Below are 25,456 nucleotides of genomic sequence, written 5' to 3'. Positions count from 1 at the left end.
ACCGAAGCTGTATCGAATCACAGGCTGCTACGTTGGGACACCTCCACAAGACAGCAGCCAATGAGAGGGTGAGATTTGACCGAGTGTACGTAGGACTATAAAGTTCATCCTAGAGGTCGTTGAACCCGCAAATTTTTCCGGTCCCCACGTATTACAAAGCATTTACAGTAATTGTATTTCCTCGGCAGCACCAGGTCTTCATTGTGCGGTACACACTGTTGTGCAGAGTTGCCGCAGCGTGGAGACCCTGCTGATAGGGCTGTACAACCTGGAGGTGGTGGACGAGAGGGGCCAGCCCAAGGTGGTGTCCTTCCGCCTGCCGTCCCTCGCGCAGGCCTCCATCTACCACGAGGTACACATCGTCTTCTCTCTTGTGCTTTAATGCTTCGTACCGTGACGTGTTCTACGTTTTTGAATGATGGGAGAGCCCAATACAATCTGGTATGCCGTCTTCGTTACGTACGCATGAATCGACATGGCTCGATGGAGACGAATAAGGCCAACTTGCCTTTAAAATGTGGCGGGACACGACCGACGCTATGCTTGATTTTTGGACACTGAGCTCGCATCCACCTGCGGGAATGCCAATAACAACACAAAATAAAGTTCACCAACTAACCAACCTTTCAACACGATAAGGCGGGAAATTAAAATTCACAGTACAACTAAATTTAACAGTTTTATCAGCATTTCTGTTTTGGATGATGTTCATACCGTAAAATTAGAGATGTGCTTTTGTTTTTTTAATTTTTATTTTATGACACAAAGTGGTGTTATTTTTTTGCTGACAGTGGTGTTATATTATGCAGTCATTTTGCACTTTTGGTGTCATTTATACAGCACTAGAGCTTATCGCAATTACCAGCAGCATATAGTTATTCACCGCTCAGCAAAATAATAATTGCATTTACTTTAATACAATAAATAATAGCATAAATGTACATTTTAAAAAGTAAAGATTTTTTTTTTTTAGTATTTTGTTTGGTAGAAGGCAAACTTAACTACATATTTGAGAAGGAACCGAATACTGAATTTTAAAGCTTTCATAGTAGTATTTAGTTAAAAAAATAATATTTATCCTGTTACTAGATTTGGTGTACAAGTAAAACCTCTATCCATCGTGTTTCAGGGAACCAGCACAAAATTATGTGTGTGGGAAAGCCACATGTACATCCTTTGCTTTAGGTTAGAACTTACCTCAAAAAATTTCAGGGTTGCTATGGTCAGGGAAAAGTCAGGGATATCAAAAATTTTCTGGAGTTACTACAGTAAAACTCGTTTAAGACAATACGGCTTAAGACATATTCCCGCCTAAAACGTCAGACTAATATAGCACCAAACTTTTCCCATGTCATTAACCTAACATCCCTCTTTTAATACATTTTGGGGTTATTAGATATTTCCACTTAAAAAGCACGAAATCAACACAAAAAAAAATCTTTGTTTTCTATCATAAATCTTAACCGATTACATGCCTGAACACATTCTGAACATAGTGACCACTTTTTTTGCATGCTAAATTTAGGTTTAGGTTTATATAACTGATTGGCATTTTAAGCAGTAACAGTGCTGTAACGTCAAACTTGCCCAGCATGTATCAGGCCATTTATTGTAACTAACAAACTTTTTCCGAGATTATTTATCACTTGCGGTTAATTTTTCACTTCACGTATGTCGTACACCATTTTCAGTTAGGTTGACGGTAAATAAAAGATGTATATTTTGTATATTTTTGATAAACATGGTACAAATTAATTATATTCATGTGGATAAGGATATTTATACCCCATTTTGAGAAACAGTTGTGAGTACACTTACATCCTTATAATTTTGTTTATGTTAACCTATATTAATGTAAATAAATGATAAGTATGATAAATTAAATGGCCCCTACCATAGAGACCCTGGAAAATTGTGTCTCGTGAATTTAAGAAAAATTACTTAACACTATTTAACAGTGAGATATGCAAGTTGAATATTTCAGAACATTTTGAAATTGTGAATTTCTTTGAAAATGATTATATTATCAAATTTTTGTATCCATTCAAGGCAGTAAATACTTTTCCTTACTTATAACTTCATACTTACCAGCATTTTACCCACTTATTTTAAATCTTTACGCCATTTTGTCTTCAACGAGCTGATAGAATATTAGTAATTTTTTTCTAGACCTAGCATTCTGACATAAATAAGCTGTATAGTTTCCATGTGTTGTTGGTGCCAGCCAATGAGCCTCGCACCAGCGTCGCTGACGGAGAGCGCGCTGCGGCGGCTCGAGGAGTGCAACACGAAGCTGGTGAGTTGGGGCCCGCTGCCGCAGGTGGAGGCCCTCAACGCCCAGAACAGGCTGAAGGTGATGACAGCACTGCTGTTCATCTACAACCGCCAGCTCAGCCTGCTGCACAAGTCTGCCCTGGAGCACCTCTGCAAGGTGTCCTCCAAGTGAGTTGTCATCCATGTCCCATTGTCACCTCCTCAATCAGCAGTTTCCCCCTGTCCTTTGCCTTGATTATTTTCTCTCCTCTCCCTAGCACACCCACAGACACATCTATCCTGCCACTTCTCAGTGATCTCTTTTGCAGTTGTGCCAGCTCCATTGCCCCCCAGAGAAGCCTTCTTCTCATAGTCTGCCGTACCTCATCTTTTTGAGGTAGACGCATAGGGAAATCTACACGTTGAAATGGCAATGGATTTGCTGTGATCTATAACACATTTCTAGCGCAAGAATTTAAAAAAATGATTGATAGAAATACATATAGTAAATGTTACATTTACATTTGTTACTGAATGAATTTGTGCATTTGTAAAACATTGGACTCGCACTTGGGGAGTACCTGGGTTCAGACACCTTCCTTGTTCACTGGTGACCCGAAGTCACACTGCTGAGAAGCTGCCTTAACAAAGTTGTTTTCTGATTCCTGCCCTTTTTTTCTATCCATTGTGTCAGTTGTGTGTATCCTTGTAATGATCTCACTGTAGACCAGACTTAAAAGCCAAATATGCTTATGTGTCGGGTATAACTGTGTAATTTAAGTAGTGATACATTAAGAGTTATTCCTTACACCCACATGGTTTATCCTTTTTATTCATTTTGATTCACTTTTCCATAATTTGTTCACACTAATGTTCTCACATTTTCTGTGTTGCTGTATGAAGTTGTACATTTGTAGTAAGTTGAGTAGAATGTATGATTTGTTGGGTGGTTGCTGTATTAGACTGTGTGCCGCAGGCTGGTGACGCAGGGCTTCACCAAGCCGGGCCACCACCAGCGCTCCTCGTACGGCAGCGACTCGAGCTTCGTGCCGCGCCTCCTGCCGCGTATCCCCGTGTCCGCGCAGCTGCTGCTGGAGCTCACGCACGCCACCTACTTCGCCATGTTCAACGACTTTGGCTACCTGGCCACGCAGGCGCTAGAGGACACGCACCAGCGCTGCTGCCACGAGGGTTTCCCCGACGTGCTGCTGGTCACCGGCGCCATCCGCAACTCCCTGCGCGTCAACCCCTCCGGTGCGTTACCGCGCTCCCTGTTCCACCTGGTCGTAGTTCACACTCTGGTCACCGGCGCCATCCGCAACTCCCTGCGCGTCAACCCCTCCGGTGCGTTACCGCTATCCTGTTCTGCCTGGTCGTAGTTCACACACTGTCACCGGCGCCATCCGCAACTCCCTGCGCGTCAACCCCTCCGGTGCGTTACCGCGCTTCCTGTTCCACCTGGTTGTAGTTCACACTTTGGTCACCGGCGCCATCCGCAACTCCCTGCGCGTCAACCCCTCCGGTGCGTTACCGCGCTTCCTGTTCCACCTGGTCGTAGTTCACACTCTGGTCACCGGCGCCATCCGCAACTCCCTGCGCGTCAACCCCTCCGGTGCGTTACCGTGCTTCCTGTTCCACCTGGTCGTAGTACACACTCTGGTCACCGGCGCCATCCGCAACTCCCTGCGCGTCAACCCCTCCGGTGCGTTACCGCTATCCTGTTCTGCCTGGTCGTAGTTCACACACTGTCACCGGCGCAATCCGCAACTCCCTGCGCGTCAACCCCTCCGGTGCGTTACCGCGCTTCCTGTTCCACCTGGTCGTAGTTCACACTCTGGTCACCGGCACATCCACAACTCCCTGCGCGTCAACCCCTCCGGTGCGTTACCGCGCTTCCTGTTCCACCTGGTCGTAGTACACACTCTGGTCACCGGCGCCATCCGCAACTCCCTGCGCGTCAACCCCTCCGGTGCGTTACCGCTATCCTGTTCTGCCTGGTCGTAGTTCACACACTGTCACCGGCGCCATCCGCAACTCCATGCGCGTCAACCCCTCCGGTGCGTTACCGCGCTTCCTGTTCCACCTGGTCGTAGTTCACACTCTGGTCACCGGCGCCATCCGCAACTCCCTGCGCGTCAACCCCTCCGGTGCGTTACCGCGCTTCCTGTTCCACCTGGTCGTAGTACACACTCTGGTCACCGGCGCCATCCGCAACTCCCTGCGCGTCAACCCCTCCGGTGCGTTACCGCGCTTCCTGTTCCACCTGGTCGTAGTTCACACTCTGGTCACCGGCGCCATCCGCAACTCCCTGCGCGTCAACCCCTCCGGTGCGTTACCGCGCTTCCTGTTCCACCTGGTCGTAGTTCACACTCTGGTCACCGGCGCCATCCGCAACTCCCTGCGCGTCAACCCCTCCGGTGCGTTACCGCGCTTCCTGTTCCACCTGGTCGTAGTTCACACTCTGGTCACCGGCGCCATCCGCAACTCCCTGCGCGTCAACCCCTCCGGTGCGTTACCGCGCTTCCTGTTCCACCTGGTCGTAGTTCACACTCTGGTCACCGGCGCCATCCACAACTCCCTGCGCGTCAACCCCTCCGGTGCGTTACCGCGCTTCCTGTTCTGCCTGGTCATAGTTCACACACTGTCACCGGCGCCATCCGCAACTCCCTGCGCGTCAACCCCTCCGGTGCGTTACCGCGCTTCCTGTTCCACCTGGTCGTAGTTCACATTCTGGTCACCGGCGCCATCCGCAACTCCCTGCGCGTCAACCCCTCCGGTGCGTTACCGCGCCATCCGCAACTCCCTGCGCGTCAACCCCTCCGGTGCGTTACCGCGCTTCCTGTTCCACCTGGTCGTAGTTCACACTCTGGTCACCGGCGCCATCCGCAACTCCCTGCGCGTCAACCCCTCCGGTGCGTTACCGCGCTTCCTGTTCCACCTGGTCGTAGTTCACACTCTGGTCACCGGCGCCATCCGCAACTCCCTGCGCGTCAACCCCTCCGGTGCGTTACCGCGCTAACTGTTCCACCTGGTCGTAGTTCACACTCTGGTCACCGGCGCCATCCGCAACTCCCTGCGCGTCAACCCCTCCGGTGCGTTACCGCGCTTCCTGTTCCACCTGGTCGTAGTTCACACTCTGGTCACCGGCGCCATCCGCAACTCCCTGCGCGTCAACCCCTCCGGTGCGTTACCGCGCTTCCTGTTCCACCTGGTCGTAGTTCACACTCTGGTCACCGGCGCCATCCGCAACTCCCTGCGCGTCAACCCCTCCGGTGCGTTACCGCGCTTCCTGTTCCACCTGGTCGTAGTTCACATTCTGGTCACCGGCGCCATCCGCAACTCCCTGCGCGTCAACCCCTCCGGTGCGTTACCGTGCTTCCTGTTCTGCCTGGTCATAGTTCACACACTGTCACCGGCGCCATCCGCAACTCCCTGCACGTCAACCCCTCCGGTGCGTTACCGCTCTGCCCCCTCTGCCTCTTGGGCCCCACCCGAGCCACGTTGCTGTGTTCTACCTGGTTATAGTTCTCACTTCACGGGTCATCTTCGTAATGCTTTTTTGAAGGAAAGATCTGAATCACAAACATGTTGTATCAGAAACTTTGTTAAATAGTAACTCCTACCTTTATTAATTATTTTTATATTTAGAGCAGCTTATTATAAGTAGGGACAGGAACTTTTCGGTGAGTAAAATTAGTGAAAAGCTGTGAGCAAAAATGCCAAAAGCGGTGAGAAAAAATGCAGAATGTGGTGAGGAATAAAAGTGGCTAAATGTATCTACGCGTACCTTTTTTAAGAAAAAGTTAAATGAACTCAGTAATGAATAGTCAAAATGTTTAGAACTAATATTTAGAAGTGAAAAACCCTTCAAACTTAAAAGTAGCTACTCTTCCAGAATTTCAAAACTTTTGGGTTTAGAGGGAAGGTTTGTCAATAAAATATATTCCTAACTCAGGTGGTATGCTAGGCCAAAAAGTTAGGTTTCTTTAGTTTTAGGTTTGGTTGGTTTAGGTGAGTCTTATTTTATATTTGGTAAGTTTAGCGTAGGTTAGTTTTAAAATGCCCATTTCCAACTAGCTTAAATTGGGTTTTGTTTTGAGAGCTTCTAAATTTAAGCCACTCCATGATTACAGATATTGATGTAGGCATAAATACAAAACTTCAACATATTTCTTTATCCAGCTTAAAATACTGGGGTCCTGAAGTTTATGAAGTGGGATGTTCGCTTTGAAGAAAACCTCAGTGGTCTCCATAGCAAAACGATGCGCTTCAGTTTTCCTTTTTTTTTTTTTTTTTGCTTGCTGCGTACAAACACCACTAGTATGCTGCAGTGCTACAGTAGCAGGGGAAGAAATGCGTGACTTTTTGTGCTTTTCACTGCTTATGTGCTTAACAATTGAGGGGTTGTTACCACAATGCCGAAATACCACAACGCCAAACGTACAATAATGCCGAATGTCAAAATTGACCACAACGCAGACAGCTAGAAAACTGCTGTGTACCATAACGCTGAAATAACAACTGAATGAATTTGTGTGTGTTTCTTAAATGTACCTTAACGCCGAAATACCACAATCAAACCTAACCTTACCTAACCTAGCGTAATATAACCTAAGCATACTTTACCTAGCCTATCCTAACATAACCTAGTCTAACCTAACCTAGTCAAACCTAACCTAATCTAACCTTTGTGGAAGTCCTGGAATGACATTTTTCGGCTTTTATGTATTTCGGCGTTGTGGTACACAGCAGTTTTCTAGCGTGCCGGCGTTGTGGTCAATTTGGCATTCGGCGTTATTGTACGTTTGGCGTTGTGGTGCGTCCCCCAATTGAGTCTCTACGGTCCCAATTGACTGCAATTACAGTATTTACAAATTAAAACTGCCTTATCTGTCGAATAGAGACCATCAGAAGAAAATTCTTAGGCCCTATCTAGTGTGTTTATGTCATACTTTGTTCAGTTACCGCAACGAATAGCCACAGAACAATAATAAATGCATGCATGTGCAGTAACCTAACAACCGAAGAAAAAAAATCACATACATCCATCCATCAATTTGTTTGTTGCAGTTTAAAATTGCCTAAAGTATTTTATGGTTAAGTAAACTATGAAGAAAAAACACTTGTAATTTTCGTTGATATCAAAATTTACGCGTTCTGAACGCAGTATCGTTTTTATCTACCAAACACGCTTGATTGTATGATTAAACAACAATTGATTGTTCGTAAACGTTCATGTTCTTTCTCGCATTCTCGTACTGCTGCGTTGGTAACACGTATATTAAGAAACACATTTTGTTTTGATAACTTCATGGCACGAGAAACTAATGTTGAAGCTTGTAATGTTAAAATGCAAAATATAAACGGTCCTGGATTACCGTCGTCTGTGGTCAATCTCGCCGTGATTTATTGCCACAGAATGTGGTTTTTGTGGTTATGGTTGGAGAAAATAAATTGTTTACCTAGTTTTGCCTAGTAATGTTGCCGGCACGGTGAAATGTATTTTTATGTAGTGTTTTATTGTTTTTTTTTTTTATTGGTGCGCTGGTGTTAAGAACGGAAGATGAATTATATCTAAATTATATGTGTTTGTGGGCAATTTAAGCTTCAAATAATGACATTTTGACCAAATTCGCGACGAAACAGTGGAAAATCGCAAAATTCACATTTTCGTAAAAAGAGGGCCAAATTCGCGAAATAACGACGGTGATTCGCGATCGCTAAAAGTACCTGTCCCTAATTATAAGTTGTTTTTATTTTTCTCATTTTAACTCGGCACCATCCGAGCCACGTTACCGCGCTTCCTGCGTCTTGAGTCTGTCGTTGCTGTGTTCTACCTGGTTATAGTTCACATTTCACGGGTACTTTTCGTATGCTTTTTGAAGGAAAGATCTGAATCACAAACATGTTGTATCAGAAACTTTGTTAAATAGTAACTCCTACCTTTATTAATTATTTTTATATTTAGAGCAGCTTATTATAAGTTGTTTTTACTTTTTCTCATGAACTGTATACAGTCAAACCTCTATCTATCGTTTTTCAGGGGACCAACAAAAAAATTCAGTAGATGCGGACATTCAATAGATGTGGACTTCACTCTTAGATTTTGAAAAAAATATTTCAACCTCAAAATTAGTGTCAGAAATATATCAGTTACTTGTCATTAAAGTTTAATCAATTGCAAAAAAATAAAAATGGAAGCATTTTCTTAATTCAATTTACACTTTAAAAAAAAATAGCCTATGCACAATAGACCTACAATTCAATTTCAATTTCTTAATCTTCAATAATCCTAATTCGTTCATCAAGTGTTCTCAACTACAGTAAAACCTCGCTCGTACGGCCCCCGGTTCGTACGTTCACCTCGCTCGTAGGTACAGCTTTTCGAAGGAAAAAAAAAGTTTAAAAATATGAAAAATTGTAAGAAATACGTTAAAGTTAATTAAAATACAGTCGCATCCTGCAGCTTTCAGAACAAATACGGGCTACATTACACATACTAATTGCGCCACAGTAAAAAAAATTTTTAAAGAAAGGCAGCAAATTGATGGAAATTTGCCGTTAATCGTGCGCAGAGAAAGGTCATTATACTCGATCAGCTGTTGTTACGGCGCGGCGTAGCCGCCGGCAGGATCTCTCTGTTCTCTGAGCTGCGCATGCGCAGTATAACACACTCAACGCTCCGCCCAGACTCGTAACCTTCCATCAGCAGTCAGCCAAAAGATGCGAGATTAGCGGGGAAAAAAATAAGCTCCTCCTCCCGTGTACCAGTTTTGTCCAGTTCTAATACCAGTTTATTGGTATACGCACCAGTTTTCTCGTTGCCGTGACATGTTCAAGTTTACGTTCATCTTGACGTCTTGATACCAATAATTAATTATTTACGATCCCCAGAAATAAATGGTTAGTTTAAAAATATGTGTCAACTGTACAATACCGTACTAACGAAATTATAAAATGCGTATAAAACAGTTACCAAAACTCCGGTCATTTTATCTTGTGAAGTTTATGTCTCGTACCAGTATTTCGGCTAAGTTTTGACATAAATACAGTATCAGAACTTACAAAGAAGCCACGTATAATATTCCCCTAATATTATCTACACTTAAAGTACCCACAGTATTTTTTTATTTGAGCAAATATATTGTGTGTTAATTATTATTTTATTGATATCACATATAAAAAAAAGTAAACACGGGGCTTACGTTACCATTTTAGCCGACATGAAAAAGTTTCGTACATAAATACAAGTCGTAGTGTGGCAACGTTTCGTGACGAGTCGATTTCACGGAAATATGGCACCAATGTTAGCCATCTACTGTTTGTTGACAGTTCACTCGTTGCTATTATAAAATGGCTGCAGATTTAAGGTGATTTTTACTATTTCTATATACTAGCGTTACTGTTTTTATGACGGTTTCTTTCTAAGAAATGGTTATTTCTGCAAAATCTTTATGGTTAAACGATCATATATTATAATTTGTAGTAACGGGACCACATATTTTGTACGATCAATGCGGACAAAACGATAATTCGAACATCGGTACAAGCGGACTTTTTTTAACCTTAGTTGTATGGCAATTTTGCCGGGACCGTAGAAAGTATACGATAAACACGGACAATCGATACATGCGAGTTTGATAGATAGAGGTTTTTACTGTATTATTATTTTTTTATTCTTATTCAAAAAAAATTGACAAAATCTCTAATCGGTCATTGCCGAGGTCATGACCATGCTGGATTAAGACCTCTCATTGTGTCACACTGCATGCAACGTAGTTTAAAATGTACAAAATTTTTAAAAATTTAATAAAAAAAAACTTCTTGCATTGAATCAAGGAAAGTAATAACTTATAAATTATGTAGGTTATGCATACATAACATACATTGGTGGTATCTCCATAAACTGGAGAAGAAAATTATAATTTCCACATTTGAAAATTATGCAACTAAACAGTCTTGGAAAATTTTTTTATTTGTTTTGAAATTGTAATTGTTTGAAGAGTAAAATATGTGTTATTATAACATCTTGGTAATAAATATCAGATTTTGAATGTAAACATCGAACTATTATCAAATATGAATATATCTAATTTGAATAGCAAAAGTAGGGAAAAAAATGTTACGGCTCAGTGTGTAAAGGTGTGTGTCCTCCCCACAGGTCAGCCGGGAGATGGACCAATGGGCATCAGTGTGGCTCTGTCGCCAGTGACCACCACCGTCACCACCGTCGCCAAGTCCATGATCACCAACGCTTCCTTCCGCACCAAGAAACTTCCAGGTAACACACTCGTATTTACCTTTCTGTTTGGTGCTTTCCAGTCCAGTTGTCCCGAGCAGATGGAAATGTATCACGTACAGTCAAATCTCATCGAAACATTAAAAAAATTACACATCATTATATCAGGGAAAATAATTATTAATACTGAAAATTCATTTTTGTACAAGTACACAAATAATAGGTTACGTTAGTCCTGAAAACCTGACTAATGTTTATGTTTAAATATGTATAAATGTGTCTTAAACCATAATTGCTGCATTTGCTACTCAAAATTTTTTTTCTTACCTGGTAAAAATTAAAAATTGGTATACAGTGGTTTGGTTTTTATGTCCATTTACACATTTTGGTTAGTTCATTAAAAAGGTTTTGAGCATACTTTTTTATGCAGTTGACACAATCCAAATGACATTTAAGTTTTCTTAGTTAAACTTTTTTTCACTGGCTGCTTCTCTGGGCTTTTACCACTTGTAATAAAATATTTGAAAATTTTTGAAAATCAAATTAGGTACACAAGCTTGAGCATGACTAAAATGTGAAGTTTTAAATTGAAGATTGGCAGATGGAGGATAATTAAAATGTAAAATTTGCAAACTATATGTGGATTTAAAAAAAAAAATTGAATGGTGTGTTGCATACATTATTATTGTAAAAAAAAATTTTTACTTTTGATTTGTAGCTGGCAGTTTAGACATTATTTGTTCTTGCTAGTTTTTATTAAAATGCCATTGGTGTTCATCATGCAGGGAGGGAGAGATGCGTTCCTATTTTGATTGTAGAGATACCATTTCCGCCTTACATGCGAACCTCCATCACAACGTTTCCTCTCGCGTGGAAGCCTTCATCACATCTTTGATCTGTCATTTCCCTTCAGATATGTGTACGGCCTTCAGCCCAAATGCCTGTTTGATCTCGGTCAGCACAGGAATAAACCTGTGTTGAGTCGAGTTTCCAGTGACGGTGTGAAATATGTAACGTGTTGAGCCTCAGCTGAAACAGCAGTTCGAACTGGCACAGGCGTACCTCACCGGGAATGTAACGGGACAGAGTGGCCAGCTACGTATCCCCTCGGTAGCCCATGTTACTGGTTGGTAACAGTTTATATTAGCCAGTAAAGTGCTCTACACACTCAGTACAGTAAGTCCTCGGTTTACGTCGGGGTTACGTTCCTGAAAACCGCGACGTAAATAGAAACGACTCAAAATGAGCCATGTTTCATGCCACCGGCCGGCCACGGCCCAAGGTCGGCCGGAAGGGGTAGGAGAAAATGCTGTGTCGTTGCGGGAAGTAGATAACACTTCTACGTGCGAGATACGTGGGTGGCCGAGCGGGCGGGCTGGTAGTATTGCATCACCGCGCGGAGAGCAGCGGAGAGCAGGAAGCGTCCCTCATGATGTATGATAAGATAAGGCGGTGAACGTGTAGCTTACGCTACATAGCATAAATTAACTACCGAAGGAAACAAAGAATTATAAACGAATTATATACGGTGTTTTGGTTAAAATAAAGATTTACTGTCATTGTAAACGACGTTATTGTGAATCGGCAACAACTTAAATTGAAACATGAGTACTCAAACATTAGCGACGTTAATCCGAAACGACGTAAATCGGTACGACGTAAATAGAGGACTTACTGTACATCTATCTGTTTACCTGAATTTGAACGATTATCTGAACTGAGCTTTTGTAACCGCATCTAAGTTTTTCTTCCAGTATCTGAAGTTTCTCTTTCAGTTGTGTCATTCAAGAAGGAAGTAATTTTTTTTCTTTCCCCTTCTTTCTCCCACTTCATGAACTGGTTCAATTGCTTAAACATTTCCATGGGTACATTATTCACGGCAGTCTTGTGGAACTTATTACCAAATCCTACAGCTCTTGAAGAGATTTGTACGTTTCAATAAATGGAAAGAGGCTCTTCCTTTACAATCTGGCCATCGCAGAATTTTTCATGAAACTTACGGGTCTGAACGATTACCTGAATCAACTTTTAGGGGATTGCAGTCTTGAGGCTCAGGCCAGATACTGGAGGTTCACCGGATAGAATTGCGCAATTACTTCCGTTACTCTTTCGAACATGAGGCACACATGTACTGATTTTACAAAGTCTTGAAAAATGTTTTTTGAATGAGTCTATTTGTTTGTAAGGGTAGTGTTAAATAACACAAGAAGCATTAAATACGTTAAAATTTATTCAGTGAAGCTGCATGTTTATTAAAAATCTAATAATATTATATCTATGAATTAAGTTTTCGGATAAAATGACAAAAACGGTGCAATTGTGCATGCAGTGGTGGCATGTATGGTTTGTACGTGGTGAATATATTTTATTATTTTGATTGTTGATGTTGGCGTGCAGTGTGCTCCTCTGTCCCCCTGTGCGTACCTGTGGTGTTGCATTGTGGCCGATGTGATTAACGGGGTGTCGGGGTTGTGTCGGTGCATGCTGCATGACGTACCTCAGACGACCTGGAGGTGGACGTAGTTGCGAGCATGTCGGAGGAGCCTAGCGCCCAGGAGGAGGGGGGCAGGCGAGGCAAGCGACGCTCGTGGCTGCGGCGGTACGCGGGCGCCGGCAAGGACCGGCTGGAGGAGGAGACGGCGTCCGACCTGTCGAGCCCCGGGTCGGGCCGCCGCAGCCGGCAGGGCTCGCCCGCCGACCGCACGAGCGCGGGCGCCCGGCTGGGCCTGTCGCTCGCGGAGGACGAGACCTTGCAGGGCTCGGTGGCGGCGGGACGCCCGGCCAGCGTGTGCCTGCTGCCGGCCGAGGGCTAGTGTGTAGTTGGCAGCAGCGCTCCTCGGAGGTACCGTGTTCCCGCACCGCGCACTGCCACGAGCCTCGTGTTCTCTTCTCTCTACCACCGTGTGCATGTCACACGTTACGTATTCATTGCACTTGCAGCGGTCCTGGGTCTCTAGACATGCAGTCTGTATTGCTAAAGTACAAATTTGATGTTGGTGTTGATTGTGTCTCATTTCCAGATCTTCCAACTACTTTCTCTGCATCTTATTGCTTTCAGTGTTTTTTTTTTTTTTTTTTTTTTTTTTTTACTCTCGTTTGTTGTCCTAATTTATCGCACTAACCTGGTACATCACTGCCAGAGTACTGGCTTTTGTGCTTGTGTGCTGTATTTCTAGAACCAGCACACCTCTGTGATGTTAGGTATTTTTCAGGGAGAGTGCAGAAAATGCAAGAATCCCAACCGACTTCGTTACTGATAACAGTGATAATGAAATCTTAAGTCTAGTCAGTTTCTGCGAGCTAGTATTGCGGGCCACTTTCTCGTATCTTTAGTTCATCACGCAAGATGTCTTCTTTCATTGAAACTTGTAATCCCAGTATTACACTTCAAATAATTCAAATAATGTTTTTTGTAGTAAAAATTAATGCTGTAAATAAACAGTTCACAGACATACAAAAATAAAATTTGTGAAAGCAAACTAGAAATAACATGAACAGAATATGTGGCTCACAACCCGCTATGCTGTGTCGTGGGGCATGTCCCCACACACAAAGCATTTATTAAGCTCCCAAAAAGTATACACGTTAATATATGAATTACGTATGTTTATATTGGTTTCAAAACAGTGAGCTCATTGGACCAACATGAATTGGCCTCAAGAGATCATCTCGCACCACATGATTTGCTTGCTTGGTAAATTATGGAATTCGTGTGGTAAGCTTATGTAATTTGTGATTCCATGCTTTTATTGTTTCTTCCGTAGTTTGAGCTGTATTGTGTTTCGTGAACACTTCCTGGTTTGAACATAAGAATGACAAGAACATACAAAGCTTTCACCACACTATCCGTCGCACCGATACCACTTCACACATGCATGACTTTGAAACTTATGTGCTAACTTGTTCACTTTGTCAAAATTATTATTTAATATGATTGAGTTTTTTTTTTAAATGTTCACCTAAAATAATAATTCAAATACAATATTTTTGACAGTATTAAATAAAGGAATTTTTTTTTAATTCATATATAATCATAGTAATAAGATAAACTGAAGTTGATTAAGTAAACATTAATACATGTTATTTTTATATCTATGTTCTCTTTGTACCACTTTACGATGTAAGCCTTGCTTGTCTGACGTGGCATACAGTTATATTATCCTTGATGTTATCTGTAGTTATTCTGAGATCCACTGTTGTGTGGTGTAGACGGCCTCTCTGACTGTGACGTGAGAGTGTGGCTGGTTTGTTTCAGACGACATTCCAATCCAGGCGGCGAAGGACGAGGCGGGCGGCGAGGGCAAGAACCTGTCGTCCATCACGGAGGAGCAGGAGGAGGAGCGGCTGACGCCGCGGGGCAAGAACCTGCCCAAGCTGCCGGGCTTCCCGGGCCTGGGCAAGAGGAGGGGCGCCCGGAACGGGGCGCCAGAGCGCGGGGAGGTGCGCCGGGCGGGCTCGAGGAACCGCGGCCCCGCGCCGGACGGGGACGACGGCAGGAGGGCGGGGAACGGCCCCCTCCCGCCGGACGGCAGCGTGGGGTCCGCGGAGAGCGCGGGCTCGGAGTCGCTCGCCGGCGACCCCCCGGGAGCCCCGGGAGCCCCGGGAGCCCCGGAGTGCGTGGACCTATCGGCGCTGGACGAGCCGGGCAAGCCGCTGGACATGCCCCCTCACGCCTCGCTGCAGATCAGCACCGTGTGATGTCTCGCATTTAGTGACTGCGTTGTTCACCTCATTGTATTTATTTTATCATTTAGTTGTCGTTACCAACACGTTTATAAATTTTTTTCTGACCTGGTTTATGGTTACTACTCGTTTTTTTTTTTTTGTGTGTGTGTGTGTGTGTGTGTGTGTGTGTGTGTGAGAGAGAGAGAGAGACGTGTGTCAGGAATGATTGCTGCAGTTACACATACCTGCCTGTCAGCCAAGTACCTGGCATTGCCTTGGCTGCGTTACAAGTGTGTGTCCGTGCTGGAGCTCTCAATTAAGCAAATGAGGTAAGTAATACTGGCAGGGTGTTAATCAAAAGGAATGCAATCTTTGGAAAGTGCTTACATATTTAGGCTGTTCATTACCATTTGTAGAATATATTTAAAGCTAAATCCATACTGCCATGTCACTGGGGCGTGTAGCAAATTTAAATTTAGTTCAAAATTAATTTTATTGTTTATTTTTTGGTGGGATTTTGTTTGTCGTGGTTGGGAGGTTGCTAAAACCAAGCAGTTTATGGAGCAAAACTGAATTTCAGTACATTTTATGAGGTTTTTTTTTTTCATACAATTATTTGACAGCACTACATATTTGAAATATTGATTCTTAGAAATTTCAAACAAAATTGTATACTTATTTTAGATTGTTTGGGTGGATAACATACTGTTAATTTTTTTAGTAGGTGAAAAACAATTTCAGAGTCAAAAAATTGAGAGTAAGGAATTTTGTGTGAAATTATCATAAAATTTTCTCTAAAAAAAGTTGGTGTGAAATAAAATTGTACGTAAGTAAAAAGTGACTGGCAGAATCAAATGATTTGCATAAGTTAACAAATTAATTCTTGGAAGATAAATTGGATGTTGCACTCAAAATCCATGGATTTACTGTAATACATATGTGTATTCATAATCTTGGCTTTTTAGTTTATTTTTTTCTGCATGTCCCTTCTAGAAGCTAGTTAATTCTCACCTTATCTGTAATGACTCCATTTCTATCACCTACAAGGAAATTAGTTGATAAATTTAAAAATATAAATAAAAAATCTCTCTTTTCCTTTAAGTTTTAGTATAGCTTTCAATTATTAAACATTGGGCATACATATTTACTGTGCAGAACATTAAAGACTAATTACATTGGTATGTAATTAATTACATGTGTAAACATTACATACATTAATATTATGTTGTGTGTTGTTAACTAACCATCACTAGTAATAAGTAGGGACAAAACTTTATGGTTTTATTATTAGTATTTATTTTTTTCATTTTTAAAACAGAAAATTTAAGTGTTATTTTTATTTTTAATATTGTCTTCATTCATAAACATATGAAACTAAAAAAATTATTTGTGCCAATTTCACCAAAAAGGTCTTTTTGACTGACAGTCAATATGCACTTATACAAGAAAAACATTAGTAATAACAATAGGCATGTCTAGAACATGTCTACTCAGAAAAATATATCGGAAAATTTGCCAACATTATTTATGTAAAAACATGTTACTAATAATGGACACGTAAGATCAAACAATGTAATGTTACTTTATTTCAATCTATTTAATATATATTGATACAAAATTTGTGCTAAATAAATTACATCCAATGAATTAACCATTACACAATATAAAATCTGTAATTTGAGTTAATTTTGTCAAATTATTATCTTTGAAAGATTTGTGCAATGGGAGTGCATGACTTGATGTAAGCTTTTGGACATACGCCATTGCTAAGCACATGTATGTCTGTAGAAGAAAACTACAAAAAACCCAAAAGACAAAAACATTAAAAACACAAATTAAGCAAAAAATTGCTGTTGTCAACTGTTGTGCTGAATTTTTTTTGGGTTCAATATTTTTGTGCTGTCATCATTTGTGGGGGTTTTTTCGTTCTCTTCTGTTTTGGAAAACTATTGTGTTTGTTTCGTCTTTTCGTTTTGTCGTGTTATTTGTCTCGTTTCAACTGTTGTTTTGAATTTTTTTGGGTCAATATTTTTGTGCCTTCTTCATTTGTGTGGGTTTATTCATTTTCTTAGTCCATTTTTCTTTGTTTTTCTTTGTTTGTTGATCATATTCCTGTTATGGAATATTATGTGGTGTTTATATCCTGATGGTGTATGTCCAAAAGCTTACATCAAGTTTTGTCAAATCGCTGATAGTTTCTTATATTCTGGTACTAAAAACTGTATTAACTTGCATTTCGGTGTTATGTATATGGTGTATTGACACGCTTTGCGGTGTTTCGTTATTATTTCAATTCACCATATAATTTTGTATCTAGTGGTGTGAGTTCTACTGGAAGTTGTTCTATAAGAAATTAACTTTTTTTCTTTTATCAACTCCTTAGTATGTTCTCAAAGGTCACGGGGTTATTAAAATCACATCGCACGCTTCACTTCACAAATGCATATTCAGGGCTGTTCATTGGTGGTTGACTTGTGAGATGTCTCATCTGATTTGCATATGATTTGGTGCTTTTTAAACTGAGGGTATCACAGTCTCTAGATGAACTGAGTCGATGGCACAAGTAAGGTATGAGTGGTGGACTTTCGTGGGAGTTCACAAATTTGTTACGTCTTTTTGATTCAGTTATCCCGAGAGAATGATACACCTGTTAAAAAATTTAAAGTTTTGTCGTCTTTATTTTGCTATCCACCAGAATAGGAGATTCAAGCACTCTTTGCTCCATTGTCGAATGCTTACCAGAGTAGGGAGCTAACACAACGGTGTCTCTTGTGGGTCATGTTGGTTAGGGCATGAAGGTATGTATGTTCTAGAACATTTAGTTTTTAATTTTAGAATTTATGTTGAATGCCAGTAAATATTTATTATTTTATTTATTTTGCATACTTTTATTTTTTTTCACTTATTTGAGCTAGTTGGTTGATATGCAACTCTTCCAAAATATGGAAATGTAGTATTTAAAGTTAATACATAGTGTGTCTTAAACTTCTACAATAATGTGTTCAAATTAAAGTCGTGTTAATGGATGTTGATTGTTCCAGTAATATTATCTTCCCTGTTTCAATTGATGTCAGTGTCTGAAAATGTAATACATATTTTTTTTTTCTTGAATTTGTTGAATTTGAAAAATGAGAAAGCTGTGCTTTAAGAAATGTGAATGCTTGTTTTTTATTAACTTGCTCCAAGATGAAGAGTCAGTTTTAGTGGTAAACAACACAAGTTTGGCATATTGTTCCAAAGTTCAGAATTGGAATCAATAAAGTTTGACCGAAGTTGTAAAAATATTTTAGATTAGGGTTGAGCCAATCAAATCATCAAATACCATCAAGATCAAATTCTTAGTATTCAAATGATTCAATATTTGAGGAGAAAGATTCAAAGAAAAATAATAGAGCAAATAAAGTAAATTAAAAATATTTGTCACTTATAACCTCTGAAGTTTACTCGTTATTTTTTTTTTCTTTATATTTATACCTTTTCTGTTACATTATCCAAAATATTTTACTTTTAAAATGCAATCTATAAATAAAACAATGTATTGATTCTGGAAACTTGGTTTGTGAAACAGTCTTTTTAAGGGTTAAATTCTTCCAACACCATAGTTTATATTTTTAATTTCTTGTATATATTTTTATTTTTTACCCTTGAGAGATACTAGTCAGATTCAAGGGGTATGTTAGAGGTACTCTTTGGAATTCATAATTTGAGATTTGAATTGGAGAAAATTGGGATTTGGCACAACACTAGTTAAATTCTTTGAGAAAAAATCAAGTGAGTTTTTGTTAAGTATAAAATCGTACTCAATTACCTAAATTGTCATAATATGTAATGAAAACATATCAGTTCCTAAATGTACATGATGAGGCATCTGTTATGTAACTTTAGAGCCAGAAAAATTTAACTATTATAGATGAGCGATTTTCCTGCTGCTGCTGTTTGAAGAGCTACTGACGTGTATGTGGCAAATGATGTGCAGAGCAATCTGCTCCCACTCACGTCATTGGCACACTCGCGGCGACGCAAGCAGCTCTGGTTTGACTCGGTAGGCGTTCCGGAGTGCTGAGGTGTGTCCAGCGGTCTAGTGATTTTAATGAATATTTGCCCATGTTAATTTTGGTTATGTAAGTTGATAAAAAAAAATGTGAAAAAATATTTTTCTTAAAAATGTTTTAAGAAAAAAATTTCTCTTTATTTTTAAATTGGTACCCTAGTGATTTGTTATCTTTTGATGAATAAAATTTTTGCTTAAATTATGGAGGTGTCTACAAAATTTAGCAGGAAAATGTATAATGCCTGCCCTTGTTTGACAAGGGGGTTGTCCAGGTACGTGCAGTAACCATTTTTGTTCTTGTTTTTTGTATCGTCTTTTATTTTCATCTTTGTTCCTGTCTCTGTGCCGTGCCCACCGCTAAGGCTGTATGCTGTTGACGGGCATGTTACAAACTGAAACAAATAAATAATTGTTTTTCCAAGTGGCAGTTGGGTATTTTGACATGAAAAAGTTATCTTGGAGCAAGTCACTAAGTTTACTATGGGTTCCAGTATTCCAGTTCCCAGTACAGTGTGTGGGTTGTTTCTTTGTGTTGAAATTAACATTGTAAGTGAAACCACATTTCTCTTTTGTCTTTGCTGTGTTAGTTTTGGCAATGTTTTTTTAAGAATATTTTCATACTCCTCAATATTATATTCTAAAAAATTTAATAGCAATATCTGTGTAGTTAAATGTTATACATTTGTATGTAATATGTATGTAATACATTTTCCTCTTATACAATAATTGATTAATTAGTACTTAAAAGTGTCTTGTAGCATTATTTGAATGTTGTGCCTGCAAAAATATTTTATGCAAACTATTAATTGGCCAAAATGTTTGATGTTCAGACGTACCTAGTTGTCTTGAAAATGGAGTAATGATGTTAAGTTGCATTTGTTTAATATTTTGGCAAGTAGGATAGTATTTTTTTTAATTAGTCTTAAATATTACACTGTTTTGCATGTTTAATTACTTTTCCATGGCTCTTCTTTTGCTAATATATAATTTTTTCACAGTTTGTACCATTTTTCATTGTTTCTAAAAAAAAAAATGTAACTGTGCCATATAATAATATTAGGACAAATTTGCATTTCTAATAGCAAAGATAAAATAATTTTGAGTAAACATTAATAAGTTTGGTTTTTATTATGATGTACTAGTGATAAATTAATTGTTAAATTTGTATTGGTATTTTATTCATGTGTTTTTTTTTGTGGGGATAATTTAATGCTATTTTGCATAAAAGTTTTAAGTTTAGTGTATCTTGAAAATGTCTCGAAAATTGAATTATGAGCCCTAAGCATAATTGTAAAACCTCTTTGTTTAATAGTAAATATGTGTAAATACTTGTTGATTATAATAATCATGTATACAGTGTAAATAAAGTTGATATGTATATGAACATGACATCAAATGAAAATATAGGTATGTTACAAGGTTTTCCCTAAATTGCAGGTTTAATAATTATTAGATACTCAAATATGTGTTAATGGATGTTTATGATCACGGATGTTTGATCGTCGTGTGTTGAGATGAAAACTTAATGTCCCGCAAGCTCGTCACCTGTAATGTCCATCACGCATGCAACATGATTGTTCGAGCCGTGTTCCAACTGCCAGTAAGGGAGCAAGTGGGCAAGGAATTAACCGTACTTAAGTTTTGTGCCTTTGAGACTTGCTCGACACATGATTCGCAGCTGTGTTTGAGTTACGGAGTTTTTCACTCTGTCACCTACACAGGGAAGTCAACATTGTTCACACTTGAAGTTAAATGTATCATTATTTCAGATCTTTTACGTTACGCAAAATTTTTATGTATACTGGTCACATTTCTTGTTGATGTGTGTACAGGAACTTCTATGTGGAATATTTATATGATTGTCAGTTTCATAATAAAACCTAGTTAGTGAATGTGAATGTGAATGTGAATGTGAATTACCTACATTCATGAATGCAAAAGCAGATAAGGATTTTTTTTTTAATTCCGCGACCAGATATTGGTATGTTCTGGTGTTACACGAGGTAGTGATGTTGCGAAGAATGGGTCTTTGCTATAAGTAAGGGAGATACGGAGATACGCAACAAAGGAGCACATTCCAGTTGGGACTAGGCCGTAGATTGTTTTCATGATTTTACGTACATATTGTGAGTGCTTACTATTCGTAATTGTGATTTCTTTTTGTTCATTTGTCATGCATGTGTTTTTTCAGATGTCAGAAATTTAGCTTCTGTCGCGGTACCCAGTTCAGTGTTTACCCAAGCTGTTATCTAATTGTAAATGCAATCCATGTATGAAAAATGTATTCCTAGCCTGTAAATTATAAATAGTGATATTTACCAACCTTTTGATTAGTTGCTGTATTAAATCATCTATCTAGTGTTAGTTACCAGTTTTGGTTTCTGGATGTTGTGTTGGCCTCCATTCACTTAGCTGTGTCTGTGTGTGCGATAACTGTTTCTGGGATGAAAACATGACTAATAGAGATTTTTTTCCCCCAAATTAAAATGTTATTTTAAGATTTTTAACAAAAATTAGAGTTGTACCAGTTCCATTTTTTTAACTATGCCCATTCTGATTGTTAAACCACAAACTTGAACCCTTATATATCCTTTACTTTTCTAATGGTTAAAAAGTATTTAACTGCATTGATTTACTTTTTTTTTCACGTAGCTTTTTTATTCTTATATGATAAATAAAAGCGAGAGATAAAATTGTATGTCAAAACAAACAAATTCCATTATCATAGGTACTTTGTAGTGTTAAAAATTGCTGCAGATATTTCCAAATGTTTTTATATTTTTATGAAATGAATTATGAATATGTAAAACAATATTTTCCATACATTGTGTTAAACAAATTTTACAACTTTTTCTCATCATATCAGAGCTTTGAGTATTACAAAATGTTTTGTCATATTAAATTTTACCAAAACTTGGGGCCTTAACTTTTTTTTTTTATTAGCGTGACTGATTTTCCTAGCAGAAACGAGAAACAGCGGAAGTTTTTTTAAGTGATAAATAACACAAATTTAACAGGAGCAATTTCTGGTGATAAAATGCTACACGTGTGCTTCTAGCATTTTATGAATAAACATGCAGTAGGTATCCTAGGCTGTTGGAAGTGAAAACAGGTGTAAAAAGCTAAAGGCGAGCGAAATGGACAAGAGGCGGGCGGTAACGCTATCCTCCTCTGCCACTTACGCGACTGGTTTTTAATCTGTCCACTCCACTCCACTCCACTCCGCCTCGTACAAGGGACTAGGATTCAAGTTTTCAGTAAACTGAAGATTTAAGTATGAAAAAAAAAAAAAAAAATCTGCTTCATATACTGTATCACAGTATCAGTAGTTTATATTGTAAGAAATTCTTAACGGCTGATCACTAAAGTCATAGTCCCCGAAGTAAACATTAATGACACCGGAATTCACTGAACTTATTTCCAGCACCTTTTTTGCTAACTGTAATTTGTGTTTTTGACAGCTCGCTTAAGTTTATAGTCGCACTCTGCGAGTATATATTTTGCAAGATGGTTGATTTTACGTGTGTATATTAACAAAAAAGAGAGTTAGTCTCTCTGTAGTTTGCATTGTGCAAAGATGATGACGAGGCCTAGAGCCGTGTAATTTGACATTTTCCCAACAATTTACATGGAAATGGCTTTTGCATCATTGATGCTTTGTCTCCTAACAGCCATTGCATTGTTGGTGTTCTGTTTATTTTCGGATCTTAATTCAGTCTTTTCTGTGATAATCTTTTCCATCCTTTAATTGCTGTATTTTGATGAAATAAATTTGTATTAGAAGTGCCCTTAAAAACTGTTCAATCCAAGATGGCATCTTCTAGTTATCTTAGTTCTAACTTTTGTTTTGTTTCATAAGCTGATTTTCTAATATTTGGATAGTTTGATTTTTTCCTTTGGAGATACGGAAGTGGCGTACCCACGAAGAGGGGCGTGTAGAAGGGGTAGTGCGAGAGAGTTCTGTCTGTAGACTGTTTTGATGTATCTCAGGTGCAACAGCTAGATATGTACAAAATTGACCCTATAATGATAAAAAGTTGAAAAAATATTTTCCCAGAGGGTCCTGAAAAAGTTCTGAAACACACATGCAGTGCATTTGCTGCACTGCACGTGTGATGTAGTAGTAGTTGGCTTTCCCGGGTGTGTCGTGAGCGCACTTGGCCCTGCGACAAGGGATGATGCTTCCCTCCCCCTACCGCGTATTCCTGGATGCGTGTTTAGCAGCCGGCTGCCGTTCTCTTAAAATATAAGAAAAAAGCTATAGTGAAATGAACCCGATACCACAAACTTAACCAGTAATTTATATCTGTACTGGTGCAACTCTAAATGTGTGGTGGCGGTGGTGGTAGTTTTTCATTTTCTCCTCCCTTTTGCAATCCCTTCAACGTTAGTTATTTTCATTGTGTCGTGTGCTACATTGGCTAGTTCTCAGATGGTCGTGTTAAACATAAATTACTTAAAAAGTTGATGTTCTTAAAAATCAAATAGCATTGTTAAAGATATATTTTCATGAGTTTTTTTTTTTTTTTTTAAAGTTTAAACCACTGTTTTCGTCTTGTATACTATGTATGTATTTATGCACTACAAGTTGTGTTCAGACATCTGCATGCATAAATTTACATCTTACAATTTGTGTAAAAATAGTATATAGATTTATAGACAGAGGCAGGTCCAAGTATACCTAATTAAATATCTGCAGTTGAAGTTTTCTGTTATGCTTGGAGACTATTATGTTTACATAAACTGGTAACTTTTATAAACGTTGGCCCTCCAGATTCGGGTGAATGCCCTATACTCCATATACAATTTTGAAATTTATTTCAATTTAAGATAGGCCAACGTTTTCTGATAAGAAGATGAACGGTGTTTGCAAAATGGCTTTGAACTTTGTATGTTACTGCAGATATGTCATAGTCTGACAAGTTAGCAATTTTTTTTGGTAGAAATGTCTGAAGAAATACTATTGGCTGATGCTTGAACGTGTGCTATGTGAATGAGTGTGTGCATTCTCGATATATCAGACAAATGCCAAGCGTGCTGTCGTGTTGTCACTCCTGTACAGTGTAAATAGTTAAACATTGTTATCTATTGCTCAGAGATTTATAAGTTGATTACTAGAATTCATTGGAAATTTCTTCCTTTCAAATGTGTATAATAAAATGTAAAAATGTGTACAGAAATAAATTGCATATATCTTGTGTTACTAACTGTTGTCAGTTGAGTTCTTTATTATTCTTGACTTTGTCATTACAGCCTGTTTTTAAAAAAATTTCTTTAGTGAGGAGTTTCAGATATTTTAAACCTAACAGTTTTATTATATATAAAAATAAAGTACTCATCAGTGTATTATTAATTATTGTGAGTTAATGCCAAACACACTTCTCTTATTTTAATGTATTGTCAAAAATTTGTTTATAATTTAACACTAAAAAAGAGCTTAATAGAAAGGCATGACAGCATCCTACAATTCTTTATTAAAATATCAATGTCCAGAAGTAGCAGTCACGTGGATTTTTGTCAAAATAAATGGCAATTCTTTTGTTTTTAATTTTGTAGAGCTATTTACAGAAAATGTAATTTTATTGGAGCGCCTTATACTGAGATACAGAAGTACACTATAAAGAACATGTTCATAATTTCCACGACAATATTCGTTCTGATGACAGCTCGAACTTTTATGAAAGTGAATCAGAAGATTTAGGAGATGTTGGTACCAGTAGGCCTAGCAAAGAACATTAACAAAACCAGAATCTCTAAAAAGTAGTTTAGAAGGAGGTGACTTTGTCATAGTCAAATATTCAGGAGAGTATTATCCTGGATTGATAAAAGTGCCAAGTGAAGAAGACTCAGGCCCTACAATAGACTTCATGAGCAAGACCATAAGTCCTGGATATGGCCCGATAAGAAGGATCTTCTTGTTTACAATGGGCTGACATCAAGAAAAAAATCAACCCTCCCTAGATAATGAAACGAGGACATTTCAGGGTTGCTTTGGTCCAAAACTTTAAAAATACTAAATAAATATAAAAAAGGAAAATATATCTTCTAAACGATACAGTTTGTTTCCTCATTTCACGTTAATTGGTTAAAACTCAATTTGGATGTTGTTAGTCCAATATTAAATTTTTTAATAACAGAAATGTTAGTGAAAATGTGGCCCAAAGTAGCCCCGGTCGACGGAACTGAAAATATTTTATTAACTATTAGAGCAAAAAAAAATTGAACTATTTATTAAGTGCATAACTTTC

At 39.0% G+C, this 25,456-nt stretch overlaps 1 protein-coding gene across 3 annotated transcripts in view; it reads left to right on the top strand.

The window, feature by feature from the left end:
* The window catches only part of LOC134532499 (hyccin), a 32,135-nt gene extending 7,634 nt beyond the window's left edge, over positions 1–24,501 (top strand). For 2 of the 3 annotated variants that reach the window (XM_063368947.1, XM_063368949.1), the window contains 5 exons: positions 227–352; positions 2,225–2,442; positions 3,230–3,507; positions 10,415–10,534; positions 14,748–24,501. In XM_063368947.1, coding sequence (XP_063225017.1) covers positions 227–352; positions 2,225–2,442; positions 3,230–3,507; positions 10,415–10,534; positions 14,748–15,190 — 1,185 coding nt within the window. In that variant the 3' untranslated portion in view covers positions 15,191–24,501. The remainder of the gene's footprint in view (positions 1–226; positions 353–2,224; positions 2,443–3,229; positions 3,508–10,414; positions 10,535–14,747) is intronic. The other variant, XM_063368948.1, reaches the window with a different exon arrangement.
* Positions 24,502–25,456: the final 955 nt, after the last annotated feature.

Source organism: Bacillus rossius, chromosome 6 (assembly GCF_032445375.1).
Source record: "Bacillus rossius redtenbacheri isolate Brsri chromosome 6, Brsri_v3, whole genome shotgun sequence".
NCBI lineage: Eukaryota > Metazoa > Arthropoda > Insecta > Phasmatodea > Bacillidae > Bacillus > Bacillus rossius.
This window is presented reverse-complemented; position numbering and strand designations above follow the sequence as displayed.